Source organism: Lepidochelys olivacea, assembly GCF_965140295.1.
Source record: "Lepidochelys olivacea isolate rLepOli2 genome assembly, chromosome: 3".
NCBI lineage: Eukaryota > Metazoa > Chordata > Testudines > Cheloniidae > Lepidochelys > Lepidochelys olivacea.
The window spans coordinates 93729850-93756894 of record NC_140413.1 but is presented as its reverse complement, the minus strand read 5'-3'; the positions used below and the strand labels follow the sequence as shown (position 1 = coordinate 93756894).

General features: G+C 39.8%; 1 protein-coding gene across 7 annotated transcripts in view; it reads left to right on the top strand.

Annotated features, from left to right (window-relative positions):
- The window catches only part of TBC1D32 (TBC1 domain family member 32), a 181158-nt gene that overhangs the window by 40194 nt on the left and 113919 nt on the right, over positions 1–27045 (top strand). For all 7 annotated transcript variants that reach the window (XM_084622138.1, XM_084622137.1, XM_084622139.1 and 4 more), the window contains 6 exons: positions 7253–7454; positions 13297–13379; positions 15891–16029; positions 16781–16868; positions 21587–21705; positions 22799–22915. In XM_084622138.1, the coding sequence (XP_084478264.1) occupies positions 7253–7454; positions 13297–13379; positions 15891–16029; positions 16781–16868; positions 21587–21705; positions 22799–22915 (748 nt within the window). The remainder of the gene's footprint in view (positions 1–7252; positions 7455–13296; positions 13380–15890; positions 16030–16780; positions 16869–21586; positions 21706–22798; positions 22916–27045) is intronic.

Sequence of the window (27045 nt, the reverse complement as noted above, 5' to 3'; positions counted from 1 at the left end):
GACTGTAACCATTCTAAGAACTGTCTTTTGTTGCTTTTCCCAACTGGATTCTTAGCTGAAGAAAGCAGCTTTGTGTGGTTTGTGGGCACTTGGAGCAAAGTGGTTTAAATCACTGATTTTAATCTTGCTTTACAACTGTTGCACTTTTGAGCTGCTTGGTAACCATTAAAACATGTTGATTTGCAACTAGATATAGCTGCACTTTACACTTGATTTGGTACTTCTTGTTAATCAGGAAGATACTCTCTATCTGTACACATTTATTTGCTTATATCAGCAGTTATATAGTTTAACATATATTTCTTCTATGAGAGATGTCGCTGTGGGTGCTCTACTTCAGGTCAAGATGCGTCCCAGCACCTTTGATCAGAGATTTCTACAGCAGTATGCCTACGGGCCACACGTGTGCTGTGCCTACCTCACGAGCTGTCAGTGTTTGAATAGCGCGTGCACAGCCTGGGCTCCTTAGTTCCTTCTCTGCCGTCCCTGGCTAGAGACGGAGTTCAGCAGTCCTCTCAGATTTACTCATAGATAGTTCTGTTTTCTCAGTTTAATGTAGATAGTTTAGTCAGAGAGTTACTATTTAAGAAAAATAGTTTATTTTTTAGAGTTATTTAAAAACAAAAACAAAAAAAAACCCCTCGGCTACGGACATGCCCGGCTCCCCTGGCTTCAAGAGATGTGTCTTCTGCAACAAGGCCATTCCTATCTTGGATGGTCATTCACAATGTGTACGCTGTTTGGGGGAGTCTCATGTACCCCAAAAATGCATCAATTGTAATAAGCTTAAAGCGCGAACCCTCAAGGACAGGGAGCGAAGACTGAAACTGCTCCTCTTAGAAAACTCCCTCAGACCCGCGTCTGACCCTGGCCAGCAAAGCTCTTTAAAACCCTCAAGGGAGAAAGGTAAAACAAAGAAATGGCCAGCTTCCTCCCCCTCAGGAGCCGCTCCTCGGCAAAGAAGTCTCAAATGACTACCCCCCCACCCACCAGTGACCGCCGCTCCACGGCTCGGGACTTTTAAGTGTGCAGGCACTGACTGTGAGTCAGCTGTTCAGCTTCCTGGTGCCGAGGCTCAGGGCTTTCAGCTGCCTGCCTCCCACAGCTCTCCCTCGGCAGCCTTTGACAGCACAGTCCGAGAGCACAGCAGAGATCGCGGCACTGCCCTTTGATCTTGCAGTGCCGCTTTCTCACTCGCTGCAGCCGACGCTCCCGGCAACAAGCTGCATCATATTGCCTGCCTGCCCGCCCAACAGTGCCCACGTGTGGGTCACCTACTCCTGCGGCACAGTATGCACACCAAGTGCAACCTTCGGCGCAGCAGATGCGTCCGCAGACTCTGCCTGCACCAACAGCAGCAGCACCAGCACCACTTCAGTTAACCCTTACTCCTCTCCTGCCTTATCATTCCGCACCTGGAGTCACAGCACCACCTCAGTTTTTACATCAAGGGGACTTAAGAGTGTCACATACTCCTCAATCTCCGCTACTTGGCACCGATCTATCACTGGGACCTTCAGCACCCTATCTGCAGTACTCCCCTACCGCTCCAAGCCTCTCAAGTGGAGAAGAGGAGGAGGAAGAGATTGATGACCATATGTTTTCCTTCCAATGTTCCTCCCAGGTTCGCTTACCTACAAGTGGGAGCTGCACTATACCACGCTCCTCCTAGCCTAGTGGCTACCCACACTGGTACGGTAACCCCTGGATGGGACTACCTACCCCCTTTCCTGGGCAATGGCCATACTGGGATCCATGGAACTACACCACGGCACAATCCAGTGTTCACCGTGCCGCCCGTAGAAAAGCTGTCAGGTGCTCCCTGATGCTTTCTTACACGGATAGGCAGATAACACCTGAAGTAGCTGCTCCGTCTGCACAGGACATTGCTCCCCATCCTACAGTGATAGCACCACAGGAAGTCACGGTGCCCTCACCACCCACTATTGATAAGCTCATTCACTTTCAGGAATTATTTAAAAGGGTAGCTAATGAACTCAAGATTACCCTAGAGGAGATACCAGAAACCCACCATGAACTCACCAACAGATTACAAGCTACCTCCTCATCCGAAATAGCCATACCAATTAATGGGGCCATCATGGAACCAGCTAAAATTATCTGGCAGATGCTGGCCACGATAACCCCCACTAGCAAGAGTCTGGACCACAAATATCTTGTCCCGTCGAAGGGTTCGGAATTTCTATTTACTCACCCATCACCCAATTCGCTAGTGGTTGAGTTGGCCAACCAGAAAAATAAGCACCAGCCTTTCCAATTTACCCTATCTGACAAGGAAAACAAGAGACTGGACTCCTTTGGGCACAAAGTGTATTCATCTTCCACTTTGCAATTTTGAGTAGCGAATTACGCGGCGCTCTTAGCAAAATATGACCACAAAAATTATGCTAAAGTAATGCAATTTATTGATAATGTGTCAGAAGACAAACGATAACAATTCAAAGCAGTGGTGTCTGATGGCCAATTGATCTCCCGTATAGCTCTTCAGGCTGCCCTTGATGCTGCGGATGCAGCCGCCAGATCCACAGCCACGACCATTGTCATATGGTGTGCCTCATGGTTTACTACTTTCTCCTTTCCCAAGGAGATACAGAGCACTGTCAAGGATGTTCCCTTTGATGGGGATAAGCTCTTCGCCTCTACAACCAATCAGGTCCTCCATTCCATGAAAGAATCACATGCTACACTCAGATCTTTAGGCATTCAGCCACCTGCCAGAAAAAAGAGACAGTACACATATCAGCCATACCAATGGCCACGCTACCATGCAGCATTTCAGATAATATGATAAACAGCAACAACAACGCCATAGACCCAGAACCCAATGACATCACCCTCCACAAATGATGACAATCCACCCTTCTGCCTCAAACAAACAAAGTTGAAGCCTTGGTCGAGGGTATAGAAAACCTCCCACCCTCTTCAGCATTGATTTCAACCATCCATTTCTTTGGACACCATTTGCGTCCGTTCCTTGCCAATTGGGAAGCTATTACTATGGACAGATGAGTCCTGGAAATTATCAGATCAGGTTATGTCATCCCCTTCCTCTCTTTACCCCCCCCCCCCATCCACCTTTCCACCCCATCCCGCTTCAGGGACCCCTCTCACAAACAGTTGCTCAAGGGGTACAACACCTCATACAACTAGGAGCGATAGAGCAGATACCAACTCAACCCAGAGGGAAAGGGTTTTACTCCCACTGCTTCTTGACAGAAAAGAAAAATGGTGGATGGTGCCCTATCCTCAACTTTCAATATCTAAACAAGTGTGTCAAGAAACAGAAATTCTGGATGGTTACTCTACCAATGATAATTCCGACACTGAAGCAGGGAGATTGGTTTTCAACCGCTGCCCTCCAAGACACATATTTCCATGTCACTATCCACCCTGTCCATCGACGTTTTCTCAGATTTGCTTTGGGAATGGAACTCTGCCAATACAGGGTCCTGCCCTCTGGCCTTTCCACTGCCCCACGTGTCTTCTCAAAAGTGCTAGCAGTCGTAATAGCACATCTCATAAATAAAGGGGTCCTCATTTTTTCTTACCTGGACGATTGTCTCCTCAAGTCGCCCACTCACTTGGAGGCTATCCAAGCAACTTCTGCAACTTGCCTCTCTTCCCCAGGACAGATTCCACACAATGGGTACCCTAATTACCCAGATATGTGCTAGCCCACTGGTTGCAGTCCGAGATTCCCTGCAGCTGTTAGGGCACATGGCCGCCTCCACATTCATGGTTCCAAATGCCTACCTGTACATATGATGCCTTCAGGGGTGGCTAGCCAAGGTATACAAACCAAGTATCCACAGATTAGACAAATTGCTAACTCTGCCTCCAAAGGTCAAGGAGTCGCTCCTCTGGTGGACCTCTCCTATCAATATCTGTGCCGGGATTCCCTTCTGACAAGAACCCCCTTCACTGACCATCACTACAGATGCATCCGTCACAGGATGGGGAGCGCACATGGGTCATCTCACCACTCAGGGCCTCTAGTCCTCTACGGAAACCCAGCTTTATATAAATCTACTAGAGCTCTGAGCCATATGCAATGACTGCCTCCATTTCCTTCCCATTATCCAAAACCGCAGAATTCAGATCTTGACAGACAACATCACATGCATTTTCTATGTGAACAGACAGGGGGAGCCCAGTCCCACTCCCCTTGCACAGAGGCAGTAAAACTATGGAATTGGTGCTTTCAACAAAATATCCATATCTCTGCCTCATACCTGCCTGGTTCTCAGAACACCACCAAACTCAGTCGATCCTTTCCCCATACAGCACGAGTGGGAACTCAACTGTGCTATCCTATCCACCATTTTCCAGACCTGGGGTTATCCCCAACTAGATCTATTTGCCACAGCACTAAACAAAAAATGCCCAATGTTCTGCTCCAGAGCCGGCTTGGGGAAACACTCTCGAGGAGATGCCTTCATGCTTCCATGGGCCGACACTCTAACATATGCATTTCCACCAATACCTCTGTTGAACAGAGTAATACAGAAGATAAGAACAGACAAATCCAACATCATTCTAATAGCCCCATCGTGGCCCAGACAACCATGGTATCCCTTCCTCATGCAGATGTCGGTCAAGCCACCGATTCTCTTTTCCCCCCCTCAGCAACCTCCTATCACAACGCAGGGGCCAAGTATTTCACCCCGACATACAGTGACTCCACCTGAGGGCCTGGCTAATCAATGGTTCTCTAATGAGGAGTTAGCATGTTCTGAACAAGTGCGGACAGTCCTACTACACAGCAGGACACACACCATGTGCACTACTTACCTTATATAAATGGAAGAGGTTCACATCTTGGTGTACGGCCAAACAGACCTCCCCAGTTTCCACCCCACTCCCGCTGACACTGGATTACCTGCTGGACCTTAAAACATCAGGTCTCTCCATGAGTTCCCTCAAGGTCCACCTCACGGCAATCACCACATTTCACCATAAGATTGACAACACTGTGGTCGTTGCCCATCCAGTAACCAAAAGGTTCCTGAAGGGCATCCAAACATTATATCCAGACGTAAATCCGCCTGCAGTGCTCTGGGACCTCCACCTAGTCCTCAAAGCTCTGATGGATAAACCCTTTGAGCCAATGGCTACCTGCTCCCTTCTCCACCTATCTATGAAGACTGCCTTCCTGATAGCAATCATGTCTGCCAGATGAGTGGGAAAAATGGGAGCACTGATGGTGGAACCTTCATATACCACATTCTTCCATGATAAGGTCACACTCCACACACATCCAAAGTTCCTGCCTAAGATGCACTCTTCCTTTCACCTCAATGAGCCAATACACCTACCAACATTTTCCCCCAAACCCCACACTAATGCTTTTGAAACAGCAGTGAACACTCTTGATGTGCGCAGAGCACTATCCTTTTACCTAGATAGAACAAAGCCCTAAACAAAGTTTAGGAAAAGCCCCAAACTTTTTGTCTCTACCACTCGGCGATCACAGGGAAAAGCTATCTCTACCCAGAGACTCTCCAAATGGATTGCAGACTGCATACGTCTCTGCTGCCAACTGAAGCAAATACAACCCCCTACATCAAATAGGACACACTCTCTACTAGAGTTGTCTCCACTTCCACTGCCTTTCTCTGTAATGTCCCGCTTTCTGACATAGGCAAGGCAGCGACCTGGGCATCGAACCTTATCTTCGCCAATCATTCTGCTCTTGTGCACACGGCAGCATCCAACAGCAGGATGGGTAGAGCTGTTTTGTCAACAACTGTCTTACCTGATCCGAAGTCCCAACCATCCTAAGGGATACCGCTTTTCAGTCACCTGAGGTGGAGCACCCACAGGGACATCTCTCTCTCTCAAAGAGGAGGTTACTCACCCTGTGCAGTAACTGAAGTTCTTTGAGATGAGTGTCCCTGTGGATGCTCTACTACCCGCCCTCCTTCCCTCTACTTCAGAATCTGGAACGTGCTCCATTGTCGAGAAGGAACTGAGGAGCCCGGGCCATGCATGTGCTGTTCAAACACTGACAGCTCGTGAGGCAGGCACAGTGCATGCGTGGCCCATAGGGCTACTGCTGTAGAAATCGCCCATCAAAGGCGCTGGGATGCACCTTGACCTGAAGTGGAGCATCCACAGGGACAGTCATCTCGAAGAACTGCACAGGGTGAGTAACCTCCTCTTACTCAGATTCTTAATATTTACATTTTATTATGTAAAAATGGTGAATGATGCACTTATTTACTAGATTAGTTTTTTACTTGTTATTTGTATCAAGCTGCATTTGTCTGTACATTGGAATTCAATGAAAATGCACAAAAATTACATTTTAAAATGGTTTTATTAGTTGAATAAAACTACTTTGAAAAACAAAGTAAGTTTACCAAACATGTTTTGTATTTTAAGATAATTGATTTATGAAACAAAAAACATATATAATCTGTAGTTAGTGTGTTGAACTGATTGCTTCTGGTCACTATGTCCTTTAAGATTTTAGGAATAGGAGACCTCATCGTCTCACAATTTGTTTTTATTCATAGATTGAGGAAAATGAGGTTTCCTTCTTTTTCAACTCCCAGCTGGTTTCTTAACTTTGAATGAGTTAGTCACTGAACTGAACTAGTAGAATAAATTGAAATGAGGTAAATAGTTTCGCTGTACCTGCAGCAGAGGTAGCTACTGTCAAAAGCTGGGTTAGCACTTCAATAAACCTGGTTCCAGATGCTTAGCCAGTGATTTCCAACAGTTCGGTCACTTGGCTTTCTTTAAAATTTCATCAGCAAACATACTGCTTAAATATATACATATTAAAATTTAATTCAAATGATTGTAATAGATTATAGTAAATTGAGTCCTTAGCATTTTAAAGAGGAAAAATGTATTTAATTTATATTAAGATAATTTAATTTAAATTTTTAAAAAAATAGTTTTTGGCTTAAAAAATCATCAATTTTTATCCACCCTTATTTGGACTAGGTGGACGGAAGCTGCTCCACATTTGTTTTGTTTGGATCTGTAGTCCAAAGGAAACTTCCCAGTGATTTTTATTTTCCTCTGACTGAGGTTGGAACAATTTTTTTTCTCTTTTTTGGAGGCATAACTTAAAGGGGCCATGACCTCAACCCCTAGGACTTCCCAGCAGTCCAGTTACACTTCTACTGTAGAAATTGCATGAGCTAATCAAAATGGTTAATTTAATGCTGTTTATTAGTGACTGCAAAACAATGTTTTAAAAGGGCTATTTTGTTTCTAGCCTTACAGCAGCTCATACAATTGTTCAGTTTACAAAGAAACTCCTTGATGAAAATATTTCTGTTTTGTCTGGATCCGAGATGTTGCCAGCCCTTAAAGGAGCTTTCATTTTTGTGTGTCGTCAGATGTATAGTACCTGTGAAGGTCTGCAGGTGCTGATTCCTTATGGTTTGCATGAATCCATTGCTGACACTTGGAAGAAGGTAACTGTCTTATTGCAAACATAAGTTTTTTGTGAACAATAAAAATATATCTTTACTATTATATTGCTCTTCAGATTAAATCCTTTATATTTAATTTACACTGTAGTAGGGGTGCTTGAGCGGCAAAGAGTCCTGTGGCAACGTATAGACTAACAGACGTATTTTATGTAGGGATAAATGGACACAAATCAGATATTAGGAACGGCAATATACAAAAATCTGTAGGAGAACACTTCAATCTCTCTGGCACACAAGAGCAGATTTAAAATAGCCATCCTGCACCAAAAAATCTCCAGGACGAGACTTCAAAAAGAAACTGCTGAGCTTCAGTTCATTTGCAAATTTGACACCATCAGCTCAGGATTCAACAAAGACTGTGAATGGCTAGCCAACTACAAAAGCAGTTTCTCCTCTCTTGGTGTTCACACCTCAACTGCTAGAAGAGGCACTCATCCTCCCTGATTGAACTAACAGCGTTATCCCTAGCCTGATTCTTGGTTGCATGTTTATACCTGCCTCTGGAAATTTCCACTACATGCATCTGACGAAGTGGGTATTCACCCATGAAAGCTTATGCTCCAATACGTCTGTTAGTCTATAAGGTGCCACAGGACTCTTTGCCGCTTTTACAGATCCAGACTAACACGGCTACCCCCTGATACTTGGTATGCTTGAGAAGACCCTTTATTGTACAACACTTGTGCTTTACAGATAATTCCCATTCCTGAATCTATGCATCTGCATGCGGGCATGGCAGGATCCCATTTATAACTTGGAAGTTTTATGCCTTTGTATTAAACTGGGAAATTTTATACCATACCTGATGAAGTACATAGGCTGCCCTCGGTTGTCCACAGGTTAATTTATTTTTGAAGATTGTCCATGAAAGAGCTCCTCTGGGATTGTGTCCCACCACTGGTCAGTGCTCATCACATGTCAAAGGAAGATTCCAAAGTATCACTTTCTATCGCCAATCTTTTCTAATCGCCACTCTTGGTTCCTGGGCTTGTAAAATTAAAACAAACAAAAAAATACTTTAGTCATTTTTTAAAATGAATTTTCCTATTTTGGGGGGGGGGGGAAGACACACAAAAAAGGTATTTCAAACTGTGAAATTATTGGTTAGACCCAACTGAGATTCCCTAACACTTGCACCTATGAGGCCTGCACAAGGGAGCTCTTACCTTGTGTACCTTAGCAACAAGCCTGTCCTAGAGAGCCATTCTCCTGAAACTTGAAGAGCTGTGCAGCTTTTACTTTACAATATACTCAGTGAATAAACCATTTTTCAAATCTCTTTCATTCACTAACATTTTCATTGCTCAGATAGGCTAGTCATGCACACGAGCAACATGTTCTTATATAAGCATGTTGTGAGCTTAGCATAGTCATTGTGAATGTTGCACATTCCGAGAGTGCAGTTGTCAAACAGTTCATAACTTAGTCAAATCAAAACAAATGTTTAAGAGGATGAAGATTTTCATGCCAAATTTCAATTTTCTTCCCTCAAGCACTTTGAGGCTAGAGTTGATTTCAAGTAAGTCACTGAAATATTTCAATTAGGAAAGTGGTGGAATTTTTTCTTTTCCCTCATGCTCAAAAATGAATGGAACATTTTAGCTCAAATATTCCCAAAATATTAACTTGCAACAGAAACCAGCCCAGCCCTGGAAAAGAAAAGTCTTTGAAGGTTAAATTTTCAGAAAGATATGATACTGAAGTCGTGGGGAAGGGAGGAGTTAGAACGGAATAGCTACGGCTTCCACTATGTTACTGTATATACACCCTATGATTAATGTGAATACAATATATATGTATGTACAATATTAATTAAGTAATAATTTAAAGTAATATAAACAGTCACAAATCTAAATTTAAGCATTCATTTACAGTAATCTAAAGTCTGAAAAAGAGATACTTAGAATTATCAGTTAATTTTGGATATTTCTTGCCCCTGTTGTGCACAGGTACTGCAGTGAAAGGCAAAGGTTAATTATTCAAAATAGTGAAAATAAAATAAGTAATTACCAGAATCTCAATTTTATAATGATAAATTAGATTTCTAATTGAACAAAGCTGATCTTGAAGCTTATGCTGTCTGTTGCATTGAGAACGCTGGACTAGAATTCTGCGGACTTAAGTGAACGAGTTTACATGTATTGTGCTATAATTTATGTAACTCAGCAAGTTGTCTAGTCTAGCTTAAACAGTCTGTCTTACTTTATTTAATTTTTACGACATGAAATCTTACAAGCTTTTGATGGGCATTTCCAATTACCTGCTGTGATGAAGTGCTACAAGTGATATAGGTAGGCATACGTACACACCTCTATGCACATTAAATTCTCTTGTCATAGTACAGAACATCATTTGGACAAAAAACCTAAATTTGACATACAGAAGATGAATATGAAGAATTAGAATGAAAAATCCATCAAACATATAACTGTGATACAGCTCCTGTTCCTGTATCTCACATCAGAGACCAAGTTGAGATTACAGTGTGAATGTGCCTTACGTTCATCCCTAATGAACTGAATGAACTAGTAGAGAAACTGAGTTTTCAGCTTCGCCATCTTGGATATTTTTGTTCGTAGTTTTCCATTCCTGGTTTCTTCAAATTAGCTTCAACTTATAAAAAGCTTTACGAGTTCCAGACATTGGTAATGTAACAAAGTGTTTGAGCAGGTGATAAATCTCTGAAATTAAGAGTTGCTAGTTTTAAAGAATAAATCTGATGATTTTTAAAAGTTTCTAGAAGTATCAGAGGCAAGCACATTGCCATTTTGTAAGGTGTTGGAGTCTTTGCCCAGCAACAAACATAAGTTACTTACTCATAAAGTATAAAAAGGTTACTCATCGTGTGGAATGGTTTATTATTAAAAGGTAATTCCAAAGTAACAATGGATGCCACCCCTCAACCTAAGCACTTTTTCCCAGGGTTGGCTGTTTCTGGGTTCTCTCTTTCAGGACCTGTCTGGCTCAAACCCTAGTTTCCCTGGCTAGAGCAATACTCCCACTTCCCTTCTGTTTATGGTGCAATCTGATGTAGAGTATCTTCCAGAGCATGTGAGCAGTAAGAAACTTGTAGATACTTGCAAGATTCTGACAGCTGCTAAGAGTGGGGCAATGGGAGAATCCCATTACTACCCTACAAAATAAAAACTGTAAAAATAGTTTGAAAATATAACCCAAATGTGTCAGCTTTTTCTTGATACTAATATGTGGACTCACCGTTGGGACACTTATAAATCTCAACTTTTTATTCTTACAAATATTTTGATCATGGTATCTCTTTCCCAACGAACGGACCTTTTTGCTTTTCACTCTTTTAGCACTGTACTTCTGAACATGAGCACTTTTCAGTAAGACAGATAAGGAACAGTTTCACTCTGCAGGGAAAGCCACTAAAAAGTGCTCATGATCAAGTATATGGCAGTAGTAGAATTCTGGGGCAGATGCTGGCATGATTAAAAAGAAGAAGATAAAAAGAGAGTTGAGAGACCCAGAAAAAGCAACAGCATACTACACAATGATATTATGGATGTATATGGTCATGTGTATGTTACAATATAACTTCATTATGCTCATTGAAATTACACATCTGAAATTATATAATCTATAACATCCATTATCATTTGATTAAGTAGTGTAATGTCCCCATCATTGCTTAAAACCTAAAAATCTTAAATCGTTGATCTTAAATAAAGTATTTTCTTAAATTTTTTTTTCAGATATCTTTTACATTAGCATCCCCATCAAAAGTGTTGACTTTTTTTTCTGAACGTTGATAGGATTGTTTGGTATATTTAATGTTGTATAGATGATTCAGAAGGTACTTCTTACTTCAGATCAGATCAAAGCTAATATGCAGTAAAGACACCAGTATCCTACAGTTAAGGACAATGATTTCTGTAGATGCAAATGGAATAAAAAGTTCTTCCTTTTTCTGTGTGAAATTTTGTAATTAAAAACAAAACAAAGTTATCTACAAAATGTCAGAGTGTGTGTAGTTTTCTTTTAAGTAAGATTGGAAAAATATATTTGCAATTCTTTCTATACCACATAAGATATGGAAATAGAATTACAATTTTTCAGATTTTTTTCAGGATTTTTTAGCTCTGCTGATAAATAAGTGATATAGAAAATATTTACTTAACTACCTTAATATCTTCACACCTCTGATAAATATTCCACGGTATTTTACAACTTGGCAGATAGGTGTTTATTAATGAAATTGAACTAGTCTGATTCAGAATTCTGGCACACTATGCCAGGACATTCTGGATCTAAGCGTTTATTTTGGAGATTATTAATTTTGTTTTATTTTGTATATTGTAATGTTAGGTATTATTTCCTGACACTGAATTTCCTTACCTCACATAAAAGGGTACTGATAAAATCTCCGTATAGTGACAATCATCATGTTTTGAATTATACAGTGCCATGGTCAAAGGAAAGCATAGGAGATTTTTTTTTTTTTTTAAAAAGAAAACCAAAGAAAGCATTGAGGGGAAAAAAGGTACCAAAACTTTTACAAGACATAAAAAAAAGGCCTGACTGGAGAGTCAAAGGTTATTTGGAGACCAGGGCCATTTACATTTCTGGGTCAATTGTGACAAAAGAGCTATGGGAAAAATATAATAAAAAGAAACAGACCTAACATTGAAGGGAGGGACTCAGAGTACAGGATATCATAGCCAAATGATGTTGGATGTGTTGAAGTTGGAATAGTGATTGGAGTAGCACAGTTTGGGTGAGTTGCTCCTTTGCTGACCGTGGTCAAGAAAGAACTGACTAGGAGATTTCAAGAGTTAATGTTTAGTCATTAGTAGCTGGGGTAGTGACTTGTGCTTCCATCAGCTACTACTGACCAAAAAATACCTCAAAAACTTGGGAAGTTTTGCCTGTTCTCACACTAAGGAGCTGAAACCCAGGAGTGAGACTCCTACCAGAATGACATACTTAGAGAAGCAGAACTACAATGTAATTCCCCACTACAGTAGCACGTATGACAGTGTGCAGTTGTTTTTTTTTTTCCTTTTTTGCTACTGTCATTTAAAAAATAGTCTAGGAACTGAAAAACTATGAAAGAAAGGTCCATAATAAAGTTATATTTTATTAACAGAAATTATAGTGTCACCTTGAAATATATTCCCTTTAAAACATATTCAGGGTTTATTTAATCTAATTTATTTTATCTAACTGAGGCATTTATATGGCCCCATTACTATAGTAGCTGAGTGCCTCAGAATCTTTAATGTCTTTGTCCTCACAATACCCCTGTGAAGCAGGGAAGGACTATTTATCCCCATTTTACATATGGGAATCTGTGACACACAGAGGCTTAGAGCCAGATTTGTAAAGGTATTTAGGTACCTAAAGGTTTCAGAGTAACAGCCGTGTTAGTCTGTATTCGCAAAAAGAAAAGGAGTACTTGTGGCACCTTAGAGACTAACCAATTTATTTGAACATAAGCTTTTGTGAGTTACACGAAAGCTTATGCTCAAATAAATTGGTTAATTTGAGCATAAGCTTTCGTGTAGCTCACGAAAGCTTATGTTCAAATAAATTGGTTAGTCTCTAAGGTGCCACAAGTACTCCTTTTCTTTTTAGGTACCTAAAGTTGCAGATAGAAGCCAGAATGCCTTTTAGAATTTGTCATTAAGAGCCTTGTGTACAATCACATGGGAAGCCTGTTGACCAAGCAGGGAATTGAATTCAGATCTCCCACGTTCCAGGCTAATGCCCTAAGCACTGGACCATCCTTCCATCCTTTTTCTTATTGGTAGTCAGAACTTCTAAGAATGATGTAATAATAACTGCATTTTTTATTTCATAGGCTAGTTCACTTTCAGAAAGGATTCCTACTCCTGTACCTGGGGCAGACTCCATTTCATCAGGAAATCAAGAGTCACAAAACATGTAAGTACTGCTGCGTCTATTCATATTTGGGTAAAATACACAAGTCCACTGCAGCCCAGATTTGTTGACCTTCAGGACAGTTATTATGCCCATTTGTTTTCTTAGGCTTTTGCCAGGAGCAGGTTGGTAGCTACAAGAAGGTACATATCTTGAGCTGAGGTTTCTCATTTTAGACCTCCCTAGCACAGGGCTCATACAGTCATAAAGTTCTTCCCAGCTTTGTGTGGTTTTACTAAGTTCTATGTAGATTTGGCTCATAATTTGCTGTCTATGTAGATCAAAACTCGTTGGGGAAAATATGAATTAAAAGACGTAAAACAAAATAGTTGACACAGTTTTTCTCTCATGGCTTTGATTGTGTTATTAGTTAAAAATCCTGTTTTGTAGAATACCATCAATGCCTTCAAAACATCATATAGTGAGATTATCAGAATACTGGCTGAAAGCTAGTCACACAGTGAGAGAAAAGACATCTCTCCTTTGATGTTAATACAAACTTCATTTCCCCATTAGATGCTTGTATGTTAAGTTTTACATTGGTGAGAAATACGTGAACTCTATACTGCATGTGAATGTGGGGTGTTAAAAAATGTAATTAAACACTAATGATAGACTTATGTGTATCTTTCTTTACTTTTAATTGTGTGGGATAGTCTCTAAAAAAGCTTCCATACTTAATTTGTACAGGAATTACAATATTTGTTGTTGGTTTATTTTTTTCCCTTTTGTGAAGTGACTGTAGTGACTTTAAATCAGTGTTGAGAAAGGAAACCCTATATGAAGTGCTCTGCTGGAGATCGCTGTCAATAGTAAATTCCAATGAATTATAAAGTACAATCCCTTCCTAACTGCTGAATTTGACAGTTTTTTATGGAATAAGAGACTCCAAGAAATTATTTTTAGATAAAGCTTTTGCTTCCCACTGAACAAGAAATGACTTCAAGATTCTAGGTACAGGGGCTAAAGTCTAGGGTGGTGTTTGACTATGGTTGGAAGTGTGGTTTCTGCTTATATCTGTCAAAGCTGCTGGTGGGAATCAAACATCCACCAGGGGAGCTCAGACCCAGATGTGAGAATCCAGTAAGGTGATGTGTTCAGGGAAGCAAGATTACAAGGCGAATAGTGATGGGATGGTGTCTGGTGAGAGATCATTTAAATGCTGGGCTTCTCTTTCTTGGTTAGAGGATGGTTTGGGTGTATTCACACTTGCTTCTAATCAGGGTGAAAGTAACTTAAAGGATTTACCGGGTACTCTGGAGTCCTAAGCAGGGGTGTGTGGCCTTGACCGGAAGAGGTGGGGCCTTTAAATACCCAGGCCCTTTAAATGAAGATTTAAAGGCCCCAGGGCTCCGGCTCCGGCTGCGGCTGGGAGCCCCTGGGCCTTTAAATCACCCCGGAGCTACCAGCTGCAGAGGCAACTGGGAGCTCAGGGGCGATTTATAGGGCCCTGGGCTCCAGCTGCCGCAGTGGAGCTCTGGGCCTTTTAAATCACTGCCGGAGCCCTGCCGCTGCTACCCTGGGGCTCTGGCAGCGGGGTTTTGGGGCGCTTTAAAAGGCCTGGGGCTCCCTGCAGCGGCCAGAGCCCCTGGCCCTTTAAAGAGCTGCTGGAGCCCTCCCACGGCTACCCCAGGGGCTCCGGCAGCAGGGCTCGGGGGCGCTTTAAAGGGCCCGGGGCTTTGGCCGCTGCAGGAAGCCTGGGGCCCTTTAAAGCGCCAGCCTGGAGAAGCTGGTCCTGTGTGGCACAGCGTACTGTCTGTTGCCGGTACACCGGACCGGACCGGACCGGCTTACTTTCACCACTGCTTGTAAAAGTCATCTTTTCCCCTGTCACCCTACCAATTCATATATATATATACACACAGTGTTTCTCACTGAACATGGAGTCACTAGTATCTGGACTCCACTGGACACATTTTAATCCACCTCAAAAGTGGAATAGTTTGGAAAGAATGCACATATGCTTACTGAGCCCACATGTGGGTTATTGTATGTAACAGCACCTCATTTTCATAAACACCGCCCCTATTTTCTAGCATTGTTTCACGTCTGGTATAACTCCTACAAAACAGTTTTAATAATATTTTGCAGTTACATAATGCTTTTTATCTGTAGCTCTCAATATGCTTTACAGTGGTGAGAAAGCAATCTTATTCCCACTTTACAGATGGGGAAATTGAGACACTGAGAGGTGACTTACACACAGTAAGTCAGCAGTAGATTTGAGATTTAGAGCCCAAGTCTTCTGGCTCCTGGTCATGTTATCTATTCACTAAACCATCCTATCTTACCATGTGAGATCTTTTCTGTGATCTTGAATTTCGATGCAGTATTTGTATTCCGTGCCGCTGTTCTGTACATATTTTAACCCTCAAGAAGTAGTTGATCTTGCTACCATACACATAGGTCCAGTGAAAGATTTTTTTAAACTGAAAAGTTTATATTTTCTCTTGCTTTTCACTACTTTTATTTTTAAATCTTGTTTGATTCATTTTATTTTTCTATCATTTTCAGTATGGTATGGGAAGAGACTTTATTAGATGATTTATTAAACTTTGCTGCCACTCCAAAAGGTGGTCTTCTTCTTCAGAATACAGGAGCCCTCAATGAATGTGTAACCTTTATGTTCAGCAGATTCTCAAAAAAACTCCAGGTAGGCATGTCAGAGTCTAGTACAATCACTTTTTTAATTAAGGTAATTAGAAGGGAAAACCATAAACCATTGTTTATCTGTTGTTTTATTGGAAGAGTTGAGTTAAAATGTAATCTGACATTCTAAATGCATGGTACATGATTTTATTTCAGTCGTTACTCTGTAAAATGTCAATAAGAATGTCAGATATTGTCACTGTTACTTTTTAGCTCAAAATGTTAAGCAAAAGGATACTTTTTACCCTACATTTAATTTTGGAACCTAATCCTTAGTCAGACGAGTGCTCAGTGATATATGTACACTGAAATATATGTACAGTGATTGCCAGTAAAACGGCAAGATCTAACATGCCAGACATCAAATTACATAGGGAATTATGCGTTCAATTGCGGAGGCAAAGTATGTTATCACATGGAATTTTTAAAGGTTTTTTGGCCCCTACTCTTAATTGGTGGGTGCAAAGGATTTGGGAGGTTCTAGTTTTAAAAAGTTTTTATTCTGTGTGCAGAAGTTGCATATGCTTTATCTTATGCTATTTATACTTTGAACTAGCAAAGGGAGAGATTCCTTTACTTGCTAAACAAACATGCTTGTGTTGTACTCTGACCCTGACTGGTCGAGATACATTTGTTTACAGAATTTAAAGTTCTGCAGGGAACAAGTAAAAATACATAAGATAACATTTGATAATATGAGTGTCTTGGTTGTAGTCTCCAAACTTCTTGTATCTCTTTACGTTTATTATGAATAGGTGAGTGGATGTGAAAGGTTTGGTTATGGAGTGATAGTTACACAAATGGCATCGACATCTCCAGGTGCAGTAGCTCTGCAGCGTTCAGGTAATTTTAAGGGTGAACTTTATCATAAGTACTAACATATTGTAATATTATGAATTAAAATAATACAATTCCAAACAAAATAAAGTCAGATGTGATTAACATAGATATCCAATACTAGCAATGACTACTTTGGAGCCTGCTGAATTTTTGGTGGAAAATTATTCTTTTAAATGCTTTTTTTCTTAAGTACAGAAATGCCTTATGAATTTAAGTTTTTGCAGATGGAAGAATATGATCTTGTATACTCTGTGAAACAAAACAAAGATAGAATTGTAAAAGAATGTTCCTCTTTTTATTTTTATTTCATTTGTTTTGATTTCAAAGAAATTTATCCTTTCACCTAAATGCATGAATGCATTAATGAATGTTACAAAACAAACCAGTAATAAATCACAAACCTTCCTCATTCATCGACAAATCCTAATTAATAAATACCAACTTTAACTGATTTACCATCTTCATGACCCACTAACTTCTCAAAAGCCTGGGAAGATGGATAGGTCTGAACATCAACAGACGCTAGCTGTTTAGGACCACTGATTGGTGAAGAAATGAGTTCCAGAATCAAGGATTCTTCACTAAAAATGCTGTGCCAGAAAGCTTCTCCAAGTTAAACCAGGGACTGGCACCACAGCTCAAGTAGCCTGCACCTAAACCATGTAGTGTTTCAAAGATTAAAACTGATAACTTGAATTGCAACCAGTGTTGATTATGGAACTCTCTGGCAACTGTTCTGTTTGTTCATCCAGAAGCAGTTGGGGATGTAATTAAGATGGCAAGGGTATGACAGGCAAACTCCACCGATGAATGAAGCTGAAATAACCTCTACCAGTTCTTCAGACCTCTGGCCCTAAACCACAAGCTTTATTTCAGTCTTTTCTTGGTTCAGTTTCAGCCAGCTAGTCCTCATAGTGAAGACACAACAGCTTCAATTTTCTCACTAATCTTTTAAAATGATCTGTATACATGTTTCAGCTCCTGCACAACAGAATGGAGCCCTACGGTATGTCACATAAGAGAAACCTTGTGACCGACTGAAAAAAAAATGTCTACTACTACTTTCTAGAGTCTCTCAGGAAATGAGGAACAGATTAACTTGAGTGACTCCTTCTGTCCTACTATGGTCCACAGCCACATTCTATGGTTAATGGTATTGAAGGCAGGTGAAATACCTGAAAGAATCAGCCCAGATCTTCACCCCTACCAGAAGGCATTTATACAAACATGAATGAGGTCATAATTATCAGCCTATCGTTTACAGTAGACATTACTCAGAAGATATGTATTTCTACTTATCTTTCCCTTAATTTTCATTTGAAGATATATATTGATAAGATTTCTTAACATATTTTTACAATCAGCTAGCAATATACATTACTAGGACCAACCCTAGACCATATGGCATCTCAGGTGAGGAGCATCTTTGGCACCCCACCCCCACTCCATTTATTAAACTTTTGAATACCTTATTTTTATTGCAGTTGTAGCCTATTTCACGACTTTGATGCACAATTTGCATGTGTGATTTATCCCTAGCATATAAGAAGATAAATTTGCACACTGTAAATCTGTATTTATTCATGCCATATATAAGCAAATAAAAAATAAATTCATTTCCTCTAAGCTTATAGACCCTTTTTAACTTTAAGAATAACTGAAATGTACTAACATCAAGAAATTGAACTGTGCACCAACACTGGGTGGATCAGTATTAAATAGTGTTACGGTAGGTGACAGCCTTAGAATGTTAACCCTAGTCCTTTAGTTCAAAAGGTCGCTTTTCTCGCCTTTGCCTTCATGCACTGAAGCACAGTGTCGGAGAGTTCCAAAGACTGGCTAAGGGCATTTTTAAGTGATAAAATAACAAGTGATATCAGTCTCTTGTCGACCATCATCGGTCAAAGATACGTTTTAATGAGCCTGAGCATTGAAAAGCACTCACCACTTGCAGCTGTGACCGACAGCATGAGAAGAATCCTCAAAGCTATCCACACATTTAGGAAATGTGTCCTTGAACTCTGCATCATGATGAATTGGAGAACTTGGAGTGCAGAGGGCTTCCCAGGGTTGCCAAATGTCACAGATGTTGTCCAATTCGACATAGAGATCTTTATCAATGACATCTGAACATTCATCATGTGTCAGCATCTGGTGAAGCTCCGTACAGTTTTCCTGTCAGCCAACAGCTTATTAAGGTCATACAAAAATCCCCAGATCTTTTAGTGGTGTTTCATTGTCCAAACCTTTCTTCGATGGACAATGTAGCAGTGTCAACGAGTGAGCAAAAAAGCTCCCTCTTGTATTTTTCTTCTGAGCTTCCATCACCTAATCTCTGTCCTCTTAACCAAACTGTCTCTTCTTCTGATCAATACGAGTATCCTTGAAGACAGGCTGAACTCCTAAGTTTTCTGCCATTTCTTTGGTAGCAGTGATGGCATCTTCAAATCTGTTGTCTATGTAGTCCACAACAAAATCAAGGCAACTTCTCATCAAAGTAGTACCTGTCATGATGTCCATCAACTGAGTTTCTAATGTCTTGCTTACAGTGTTTACTTGGAACAGGATATTATGCCAAAACACAACTGAGACTAGAAATTTGAAGTCAGTGGTCTGGTTTGCCAGGCTTTGCATCTCGTGTTGGATTCTGGCCTCAGCTTTACTCAACTGCGCCAGTTCCATTAGAGCATCATAAACCTCAGTCACTTGGTACCTCATTGTCAATATGGCTCTCCCAGTGAGTGTCAGTTACCGGCTTCACGGTCAGATTTGTAACATTGTCTGTGAGGATCTACTACCTGATAGTTGATGCTGAAAAGAAGACTAATCTAATGAAGATGATGCTGCATCTGACAAATCAGGTTGAGGGAATGGCAGCCACAAGGCACAAAGAAAGCTCTTGGATTCAACACAAGGATCTTTGCCTGGATGCCACTGTTTCTTCCCTTCATGTTTACACCATTGTCATAGCGTTGGTTGCGGCAGTTCTGAAGCTTTATCCTTGTTCAAAATGTTCATAAACAGTTCTGTTAGGCCTTTTCCAGTAGAGTTGTCCACAGACCAGAAACAGATAAAACATTCCTTTTCTTGGATACAGCCATCCTTGTTAACAAATCTTACTGTAAATGACATCTTTTTACTTTGACTAATGTTGGGAGTACAGTTCATTGTTACAGCATAGTACTTTGCTTTGCCAAGCTGCATCAATACGTTATCAAGCACTTGCCTTGTCATAAAGTCAATCAATCAGTTTTGAATTGTTTTGCTGTAGTAATGGTCCACATCTTCTTTACAAACTACTCAACATAGGTGTTCATGTATGACATTATCATATTTCTCTAGGAGTTCTGCCAAACTGAGAAAATTACCATTGTGCTCAATGAACAACTTATCTGACGAGCCCCGGAAAGCCAAATTATTCTTTGCAAGGAAGAGGATAATTGAGATCAAACACTCGAGTGCATTCCTCCAGTGCTGGATTTCTACATTAATAATGTGTTGGCTTTCTGTATCTATGCATTTATTCAGCTTGAGCCTGGACTCGACCTCCATCCATTTGGAGTGGGCCGTAAAATGGCTGGGTGACTTCAAAGTATCAGCTAAGTTATCCTAGTAATTGTACCCAGAAAGTGCAAACAACAATTTTACATTCTTGTCAAATATTTTACAACAAAAACAGAACACTTTTGAAACAATACGTGTTAAGCATGGCAAAAGAAATGACAGTATTTATTTTATCTTGTTGCATAGATAGGGGTTCGATAGATATTTCTGGCATCTAATTAGATATGTCCTTTATTAGTCACTACTTACACTCTTCAAGGCTTAAAACACAAGTACACTTTCACAATTACACAATACAACAAGGTTTGCAATATTGCAACTGGGCTCTCACTTCATTCTTATATCTCATTGACTGACTGGTGTTGCCCTGTCTATTATATACCTGCGAGGGCATGGCTGACAACATTCCAGGAGGGTCAAGGAAAATGTAGTTCTCAGAAAGTCTGGAAGCTTCCACAAGATTCTACAAAGGTCCAAAACATTCTAGGTGGTTAGTGAAAAATGAATCCACATACAGAATACCTGAAACATTTTACTTCAAACATTCTATTTTCCCTTTTGTTGCTAACAACAAAAACAGCACCCCAAGCCTGGTGCCCCCGAACCTCAGCACCCCAGATGGTCGCTGGATTGCCTGCCCCTAAATCCGACCCTGTATATTACTGTGTACTGGCACAGGCAGCTGTGCAAAACTACTCTCTCTCTTTAGGTAAATCTAGTTTACTTTATTATGCAAGTGCAAGTCAGTTGTTTCCAGACAAGTTGTCTTAAATCCTGTGTCTTTAGAATCAATGATATTGTATAACATATATGGTTCCCAAATTGTGGTCTGTAAGAGCTAGCTTGTGACAAAATACTGGGTCTTCTTTCTTTCCAGCTACTTAATCGCTGCAAAACAAACAAACAAAAATGGAAAAAAAATATTACCTACAGTAATATTACTTTTCCTTGTAAACCGTTTCTGTAGTTGTCAAAATGATGTTATTCGATCATCAGTGGGAAGGACAGTGGTGTACCATATTATCATGGCTAGAAGAGGAGAGTAGTCCCTGAGGCAATCTCTTTTTAAGATTTGGTCCATGCTGTATAGAGTTTTGAGTTTTATTTTACTTGTTTTTTTAAGCATTTTTGTGACTAAATCAAATATTAAATTTTAGGGTTTATAAAATCACTTATAAGTGAATTATGGGCTGTTTTGGAGTGTGGAAGAGATGATCATAGAGTAACTCACCCCAGTTCTACTCCAGTAGATCCTATTGACCGAAACTGTCAGAAGGTGAGAAATTATCTTATTTTATGCAATTTGTTACTACTGTGTATAAATACACAGGTGGTTTCATTAATATCCTAAATGTGACATTTCATCAGCATTGTTTCTAATTTAGGCACTTAAAGTAAAATTGGTGTAGTACAACAAGCAAAACAATGACTGAATGAAATAGGTTCCTGTGTTATATGGAGGGTCACAGTTGCAAGGGTCACTGAAGTCAATTAAAAAGTACGCTGGCCCTCGCTAGAACACGCGTCTATATAGTGCAAATTCGCATATAATGTGGTCGTGGTCTTGGATCCCAAATGTAATTACTTTAATTGGAATTCATTTTAATGTGGTCCCTGCTATAATGTGGTCCCGCGCATGGATCCCAAATCCCGCGTTCTAGCAAAGGTCCTGTGTATATCATAAAAAGAATGATATAGAGGATCATCTTGACAAAATGAGGTCTTATAATAGCATAAATTGAGATTTATGAGCAGTGTGATTAAACAGCATATAAATGTATACCTAAATTGGCTAATGTTTTAGATGGAATATGATTTGATTTTATACTTGATTTTCAGTTAGTTTGATTTTCGTGAGGTTACATTCTTTCAGGTGGAAAGCTCTCTTTCTGATAGCAGTTACTTTGTCTTAGAATGAGTTACAACTACTAGTTCAGGATGATCTAAACCACCAAATTCTACAAGTATGTGATGATATAAGCAGAATAGCATTCGAAAATCATTCAACATTTATTGCCAGAATTGTACTTCATTCAGACCCATGGAAGAATTCTCAACTTTCACTGGGCCATTCGTTTCTGCAATGTGTCAACCCATCAGTTCACACAGTTCTCACAAGGTGCATGGGCACTACCTTAGACTAGCATAGATGTGTCTCCCATTAGGATATGAGTAATGTTCCACGTTTGTTTCGTTGGGTAGCTCTGCCTGTTTAAACTTCACACTGCAGAGCAGGGTGAGACTGAGACCTGGGCCAAACTTCTTTACATTGTTTTTAATTAACTGCCAATTCAATGCTATCTAATGGTTGGTTATATAAATATAAAAGTTCACAGTAGCAACCTTTTTATTTATTTATTTTTTTAAAGTTTTTTCTAGCGCTGGTAAATTTGCTATCCTATCCTGCTATTTATGAACTGATAGGTGATCAGGAGATACCAAATAAACCAGAATATTCTCTCCGTGAAGTTCCTACAAATGTTGTTGTAAGTAATTTTTTCTTTTTTTTTCTTTCTTTTTTTCAAAATACTACAATGTGGTTAGACATTTTGTCTGAGCAAGCATTATGTTAATAATTAAAGACATGCTCTATTTTCTGCTCAAATGATAAATTTAGACTTGAAATTAGATGAAGGTTTCTAACCATCAGAGGAGTGAAGTTCTGGAACAGCCTTCCGAGGGAAGCCTTGGGGGCAAAAGACATATCTGTTTCAAGACCAAGCTTGATAAGTTTATGGAGGCGATGAGATGATGGGATAATCTAATTCTGGCAATTTAATTGATCTTTCACTATTAGCGGTAAATATGCCCAATGGCCTGTGATGGGATGTTAGATGGGGTGGGATCTGAGTTGCTACAGAGAATTCTTTCCTGGGTCTCTGGCTGGTGAGTCTTGCCCACATGCTCAGGGTTTAGCTGATCGCCATATTTGGGGTTGGGAAGGAATTTTCACCCAGGGCAGATTGGCAGAGGCCCTTGGGGTTGTTTGCCTTCCTCTGCAGTGTGGGGCATGGGTCACTTGCTGGAGAATTCTCTGCACCTCGAAGTCTTTAACCATGATTTGAGGACTTCAATAGCTCAGACATAAGTTAGGGGTTTGTTACAGGAGTTGGTGGGTGAGATTCTGTTGCCTGCGTTGTGCAGGAGGTCAGACTAGACGATCATAATGGTCCCTTCTGACTTTAAAGTCTATGATTCTGTGATTTTAAAATTGTTTTTGCATTTTTTATTGTGTGCAGCATGAGGGCAGCATATGCACATAGTATATTGGGTAATATAAAATCTTTGCATGAATTGAAGGTCTTACTTTTCTTCCTCACTTTTATTATAAATCTGTTCCCAGGGATAATGATATATATGAACATCTCTAATTATGTGTGTTTGCGCACATGCACATATGTATGCATATATTTGTATCATACATTATTGTGTGTGTATATATATATAAGTGGAGGGAGGAGGGACTACATATATATAGTCTTATACCACAACCATTGTAGAGACAAAAATATTTAACCTTTTAATAAAAAATTAGTTTAAAATGGGTTAGTGTTTCTGAAGTCCATAAACTACCAATACAACATAAAAAGTCAGGAAGTTACTAGGTAAATGCTTACCCAGTCCTGGTAAGCTATGCTAATGATTGCTCATTCTCCACATTATTTTATCCACATTTCCTACCCTCTTCTTTCCTCTTCTACACGTCACGTGTAAACTTCAACTCTAACCACACAAAGTGGTGACAATTGGATGTTTGTTAATTGGTCAAACGGTTGAATATTGTATTAAAATATTTGATTAGTGTTTATGGTGTAGATTTTTAGTTATGCATGAGAGTCTTGGATGACTGTTAGTGCAGGGAATATTTTTAAAAGTAGAAATAGTTTATAAAATTGTCTGTCATGTTTGGAAGTTACTATTTTAAAATCTTGTAACACTATTTACGTGATAATGAAGCAGTATGGTGCTATTTTCTGTTTTCAGTAGTTATTTGTGTTCAGAGTCAAAATTGCATGTTTTGTGAGGCATAGGAGGGGAGTAGTCATTTGTTGAGGGTAGTGTATGCAAGTGATGTAATATGAAGAAAGCAAAATCGTGTTTGAAGTTTCCTATAGGTTGCGTGAGACTTTAGTGATTTCATAGCTTCATAAATCTGGGTTGGTGTATTATGCTCTGGAGCACCTTTAACTGATTTTTTAATAAACCTTTTTGTTTGAGGAATTTCTTAGGTTTGTAAAGAAGTGTTATTTCAGTGCTAATAGTTGCTCACATGGATAGTAGTAAAAGTTCATATATAGTCTCCAAATTATGCTCTCTCCACCTTCAGAGCCCCGGTGTTTGCCCAAGCCCCTCCACAACCCAGAATCTTTTCTTGGCTCCTGTACAGCTGTGCTCCTTCCCCATGTTACTCTCCAGATCTTCATTCCCTCATAACCCCCATCGATGGCTCAGATGTCCCCAGGTCACTCTTTAGAACCCCTGTGTCTCTGCAGTACTCCACTGCTCATTCTTGGCTCTGGGCTAAAACATACAGAGGGCAGAAGAGGCTGCAGTTGTCAGACAAACATCCCACAACATCTCTTTCTTTGAGCACACAAATAGCCAATTTGCATTAATTGTCCCTGTCAAGGTTCCTTCCCCACTCTGAACTCTAGGGTACAGATGTGGGGACCTGCATGAAAACCCCCTAAGCTTATTTTTACCAGTTTAGGTTAAAACTTCCCCAAGGTACAAACTATTTTACCTTTTGTCCCTGGACCTTATTGCTGCCACCACCAAGCATCTAACAAAAATAACAGGGAAAGAGCCCACTTGAAAACGTCTTTCCCCCCAAAAATCCCCCCAAGCCCTACACCCCCTTTCCTGGGGAAGGCTTGTTAAAAATCCTCGCCAATTTGCATAGGTGAACACAGACCCAAACCCTTGGATCTTAAGAACAATGAAAAAGGTTCTTAAAAGAAGAATTTTAATTAAAGAAAAAGTAAAAGAATTACCTCTGTAAAATCAGGATGGTAAATACCTTACAGGGTAATCAGATTCAAAACATAGAGAATCCCTCTAGGCTAAACCTTAAGTTACAAAAAGACACAAAAACAGGAATATATATTCCATTCAGCACAACTTAGTTTATCAGCCATTTAAACAAAACAAAATCTAACGCATATCTAACTAGATTGCTTATTAACTCTTTACAAGAGTTCTGACCTGCATTCCTGCTCTGGTCCCGGCAAAAGCAACACACAGACAGCTTTGTCTCTTCCCCCCCACCCCCCATCTTTGAAAGTATCTTGTCTCCTCATTGGTCATTTTGGTCAGGTGCCAGCGAGGTTATTTTCACTTCTTAACCCTTTACAGGTGAAAGGGTTTTGCCTCTGGCCAGGAGGGATTTGAAGGTGTTTACCCTTCCCTTGATATTTATGACAGTCCCTTATGAATTATTTACATTACAGAATTCATGGCCAACCAACTGACTGAAAAGGCAGCAGCAATCTTGGGGTAAAGGAAATGATATTCAAAAGAATCTTTTTATACACAAATGATCCAATAAAATTGAATTTCCAGTGATTTAGAATAAATGTTGAATTGTTTAGTTGCATTGTAGTGTAAAGTAGCAGCTTCACTTACAGTGAAGTTATTCTATGTTGGGCGGGGAGGGGCGGGATAATTTGGTGTCAGAGGATTCCACTATCTTTAAATAAGGATGCATTTTAAATAAAGGAGAATCTGCTTTGACCAATTATTTTACTGGTAGTGGTAACTTTATTTTATAAAAAATGAAGTACAAGTTCTAATGGATTTTATGAAATTAAGTTTATATTTTTTTCTCTCTGATGTGGTCTTGAAGTGACTCATTGATCTAAAGAGTCAGTCAATAATTCTCCTTGCTGTTTCCGAGGCCATGCTTCTCAAATAGAATTTAATAAATAAGTAAATAAATAAATGGATTTCATCTGACACAAACAAAGCCCCTAAGGATTTTGTTGGTTTTAGTTCTTTGAGTTTACCACACCAATCTGAGTCCAAGAGAATGATGTCAGTGGAATTTTTGTACATTTTATGCATTCTTTAAAAGGCAATTATTACTTTGGGAGCAATATCTGAGACAAACTAGAGAGAGGGATAATACAATCTGAATTGTGCATAAAACAGTAAGTAGCCCACTGGTCATTTACAGTTTTGTCAAGCACTGTAGGCTTAAAATTTCCCATATAAAACACTCTTACATCACATCATAAAGAAACTGATGATTTGACAGGGTTTTCAAAAAACTAAAACAAACAAAAATAATCCACAGAACTTTCCTGTTGGGCAAGTGGACTAGATGGACCATTGTTTAGTCTGAGTTGATACTTATGTTTCTGTGCACAGAATTATTTAGTACCTGAACTTTTGATTAAATTAGCTTGAAATGGAAAGATCTGTACATATTTCAAAAACACTAAAAATTCACTTTACCATTTTACTCCAATATTAACATTCAAAAGTAATTTAAAATGTTTAATATTTCAGTGCCTTGACATGTATTTAGCTATGTGTTTGTGGCTTTTTATGTATATTTTGGCCTTGATTCTGCACCATTGACTTTAATGGGAGCAAGAACATTAAGCACTAACAC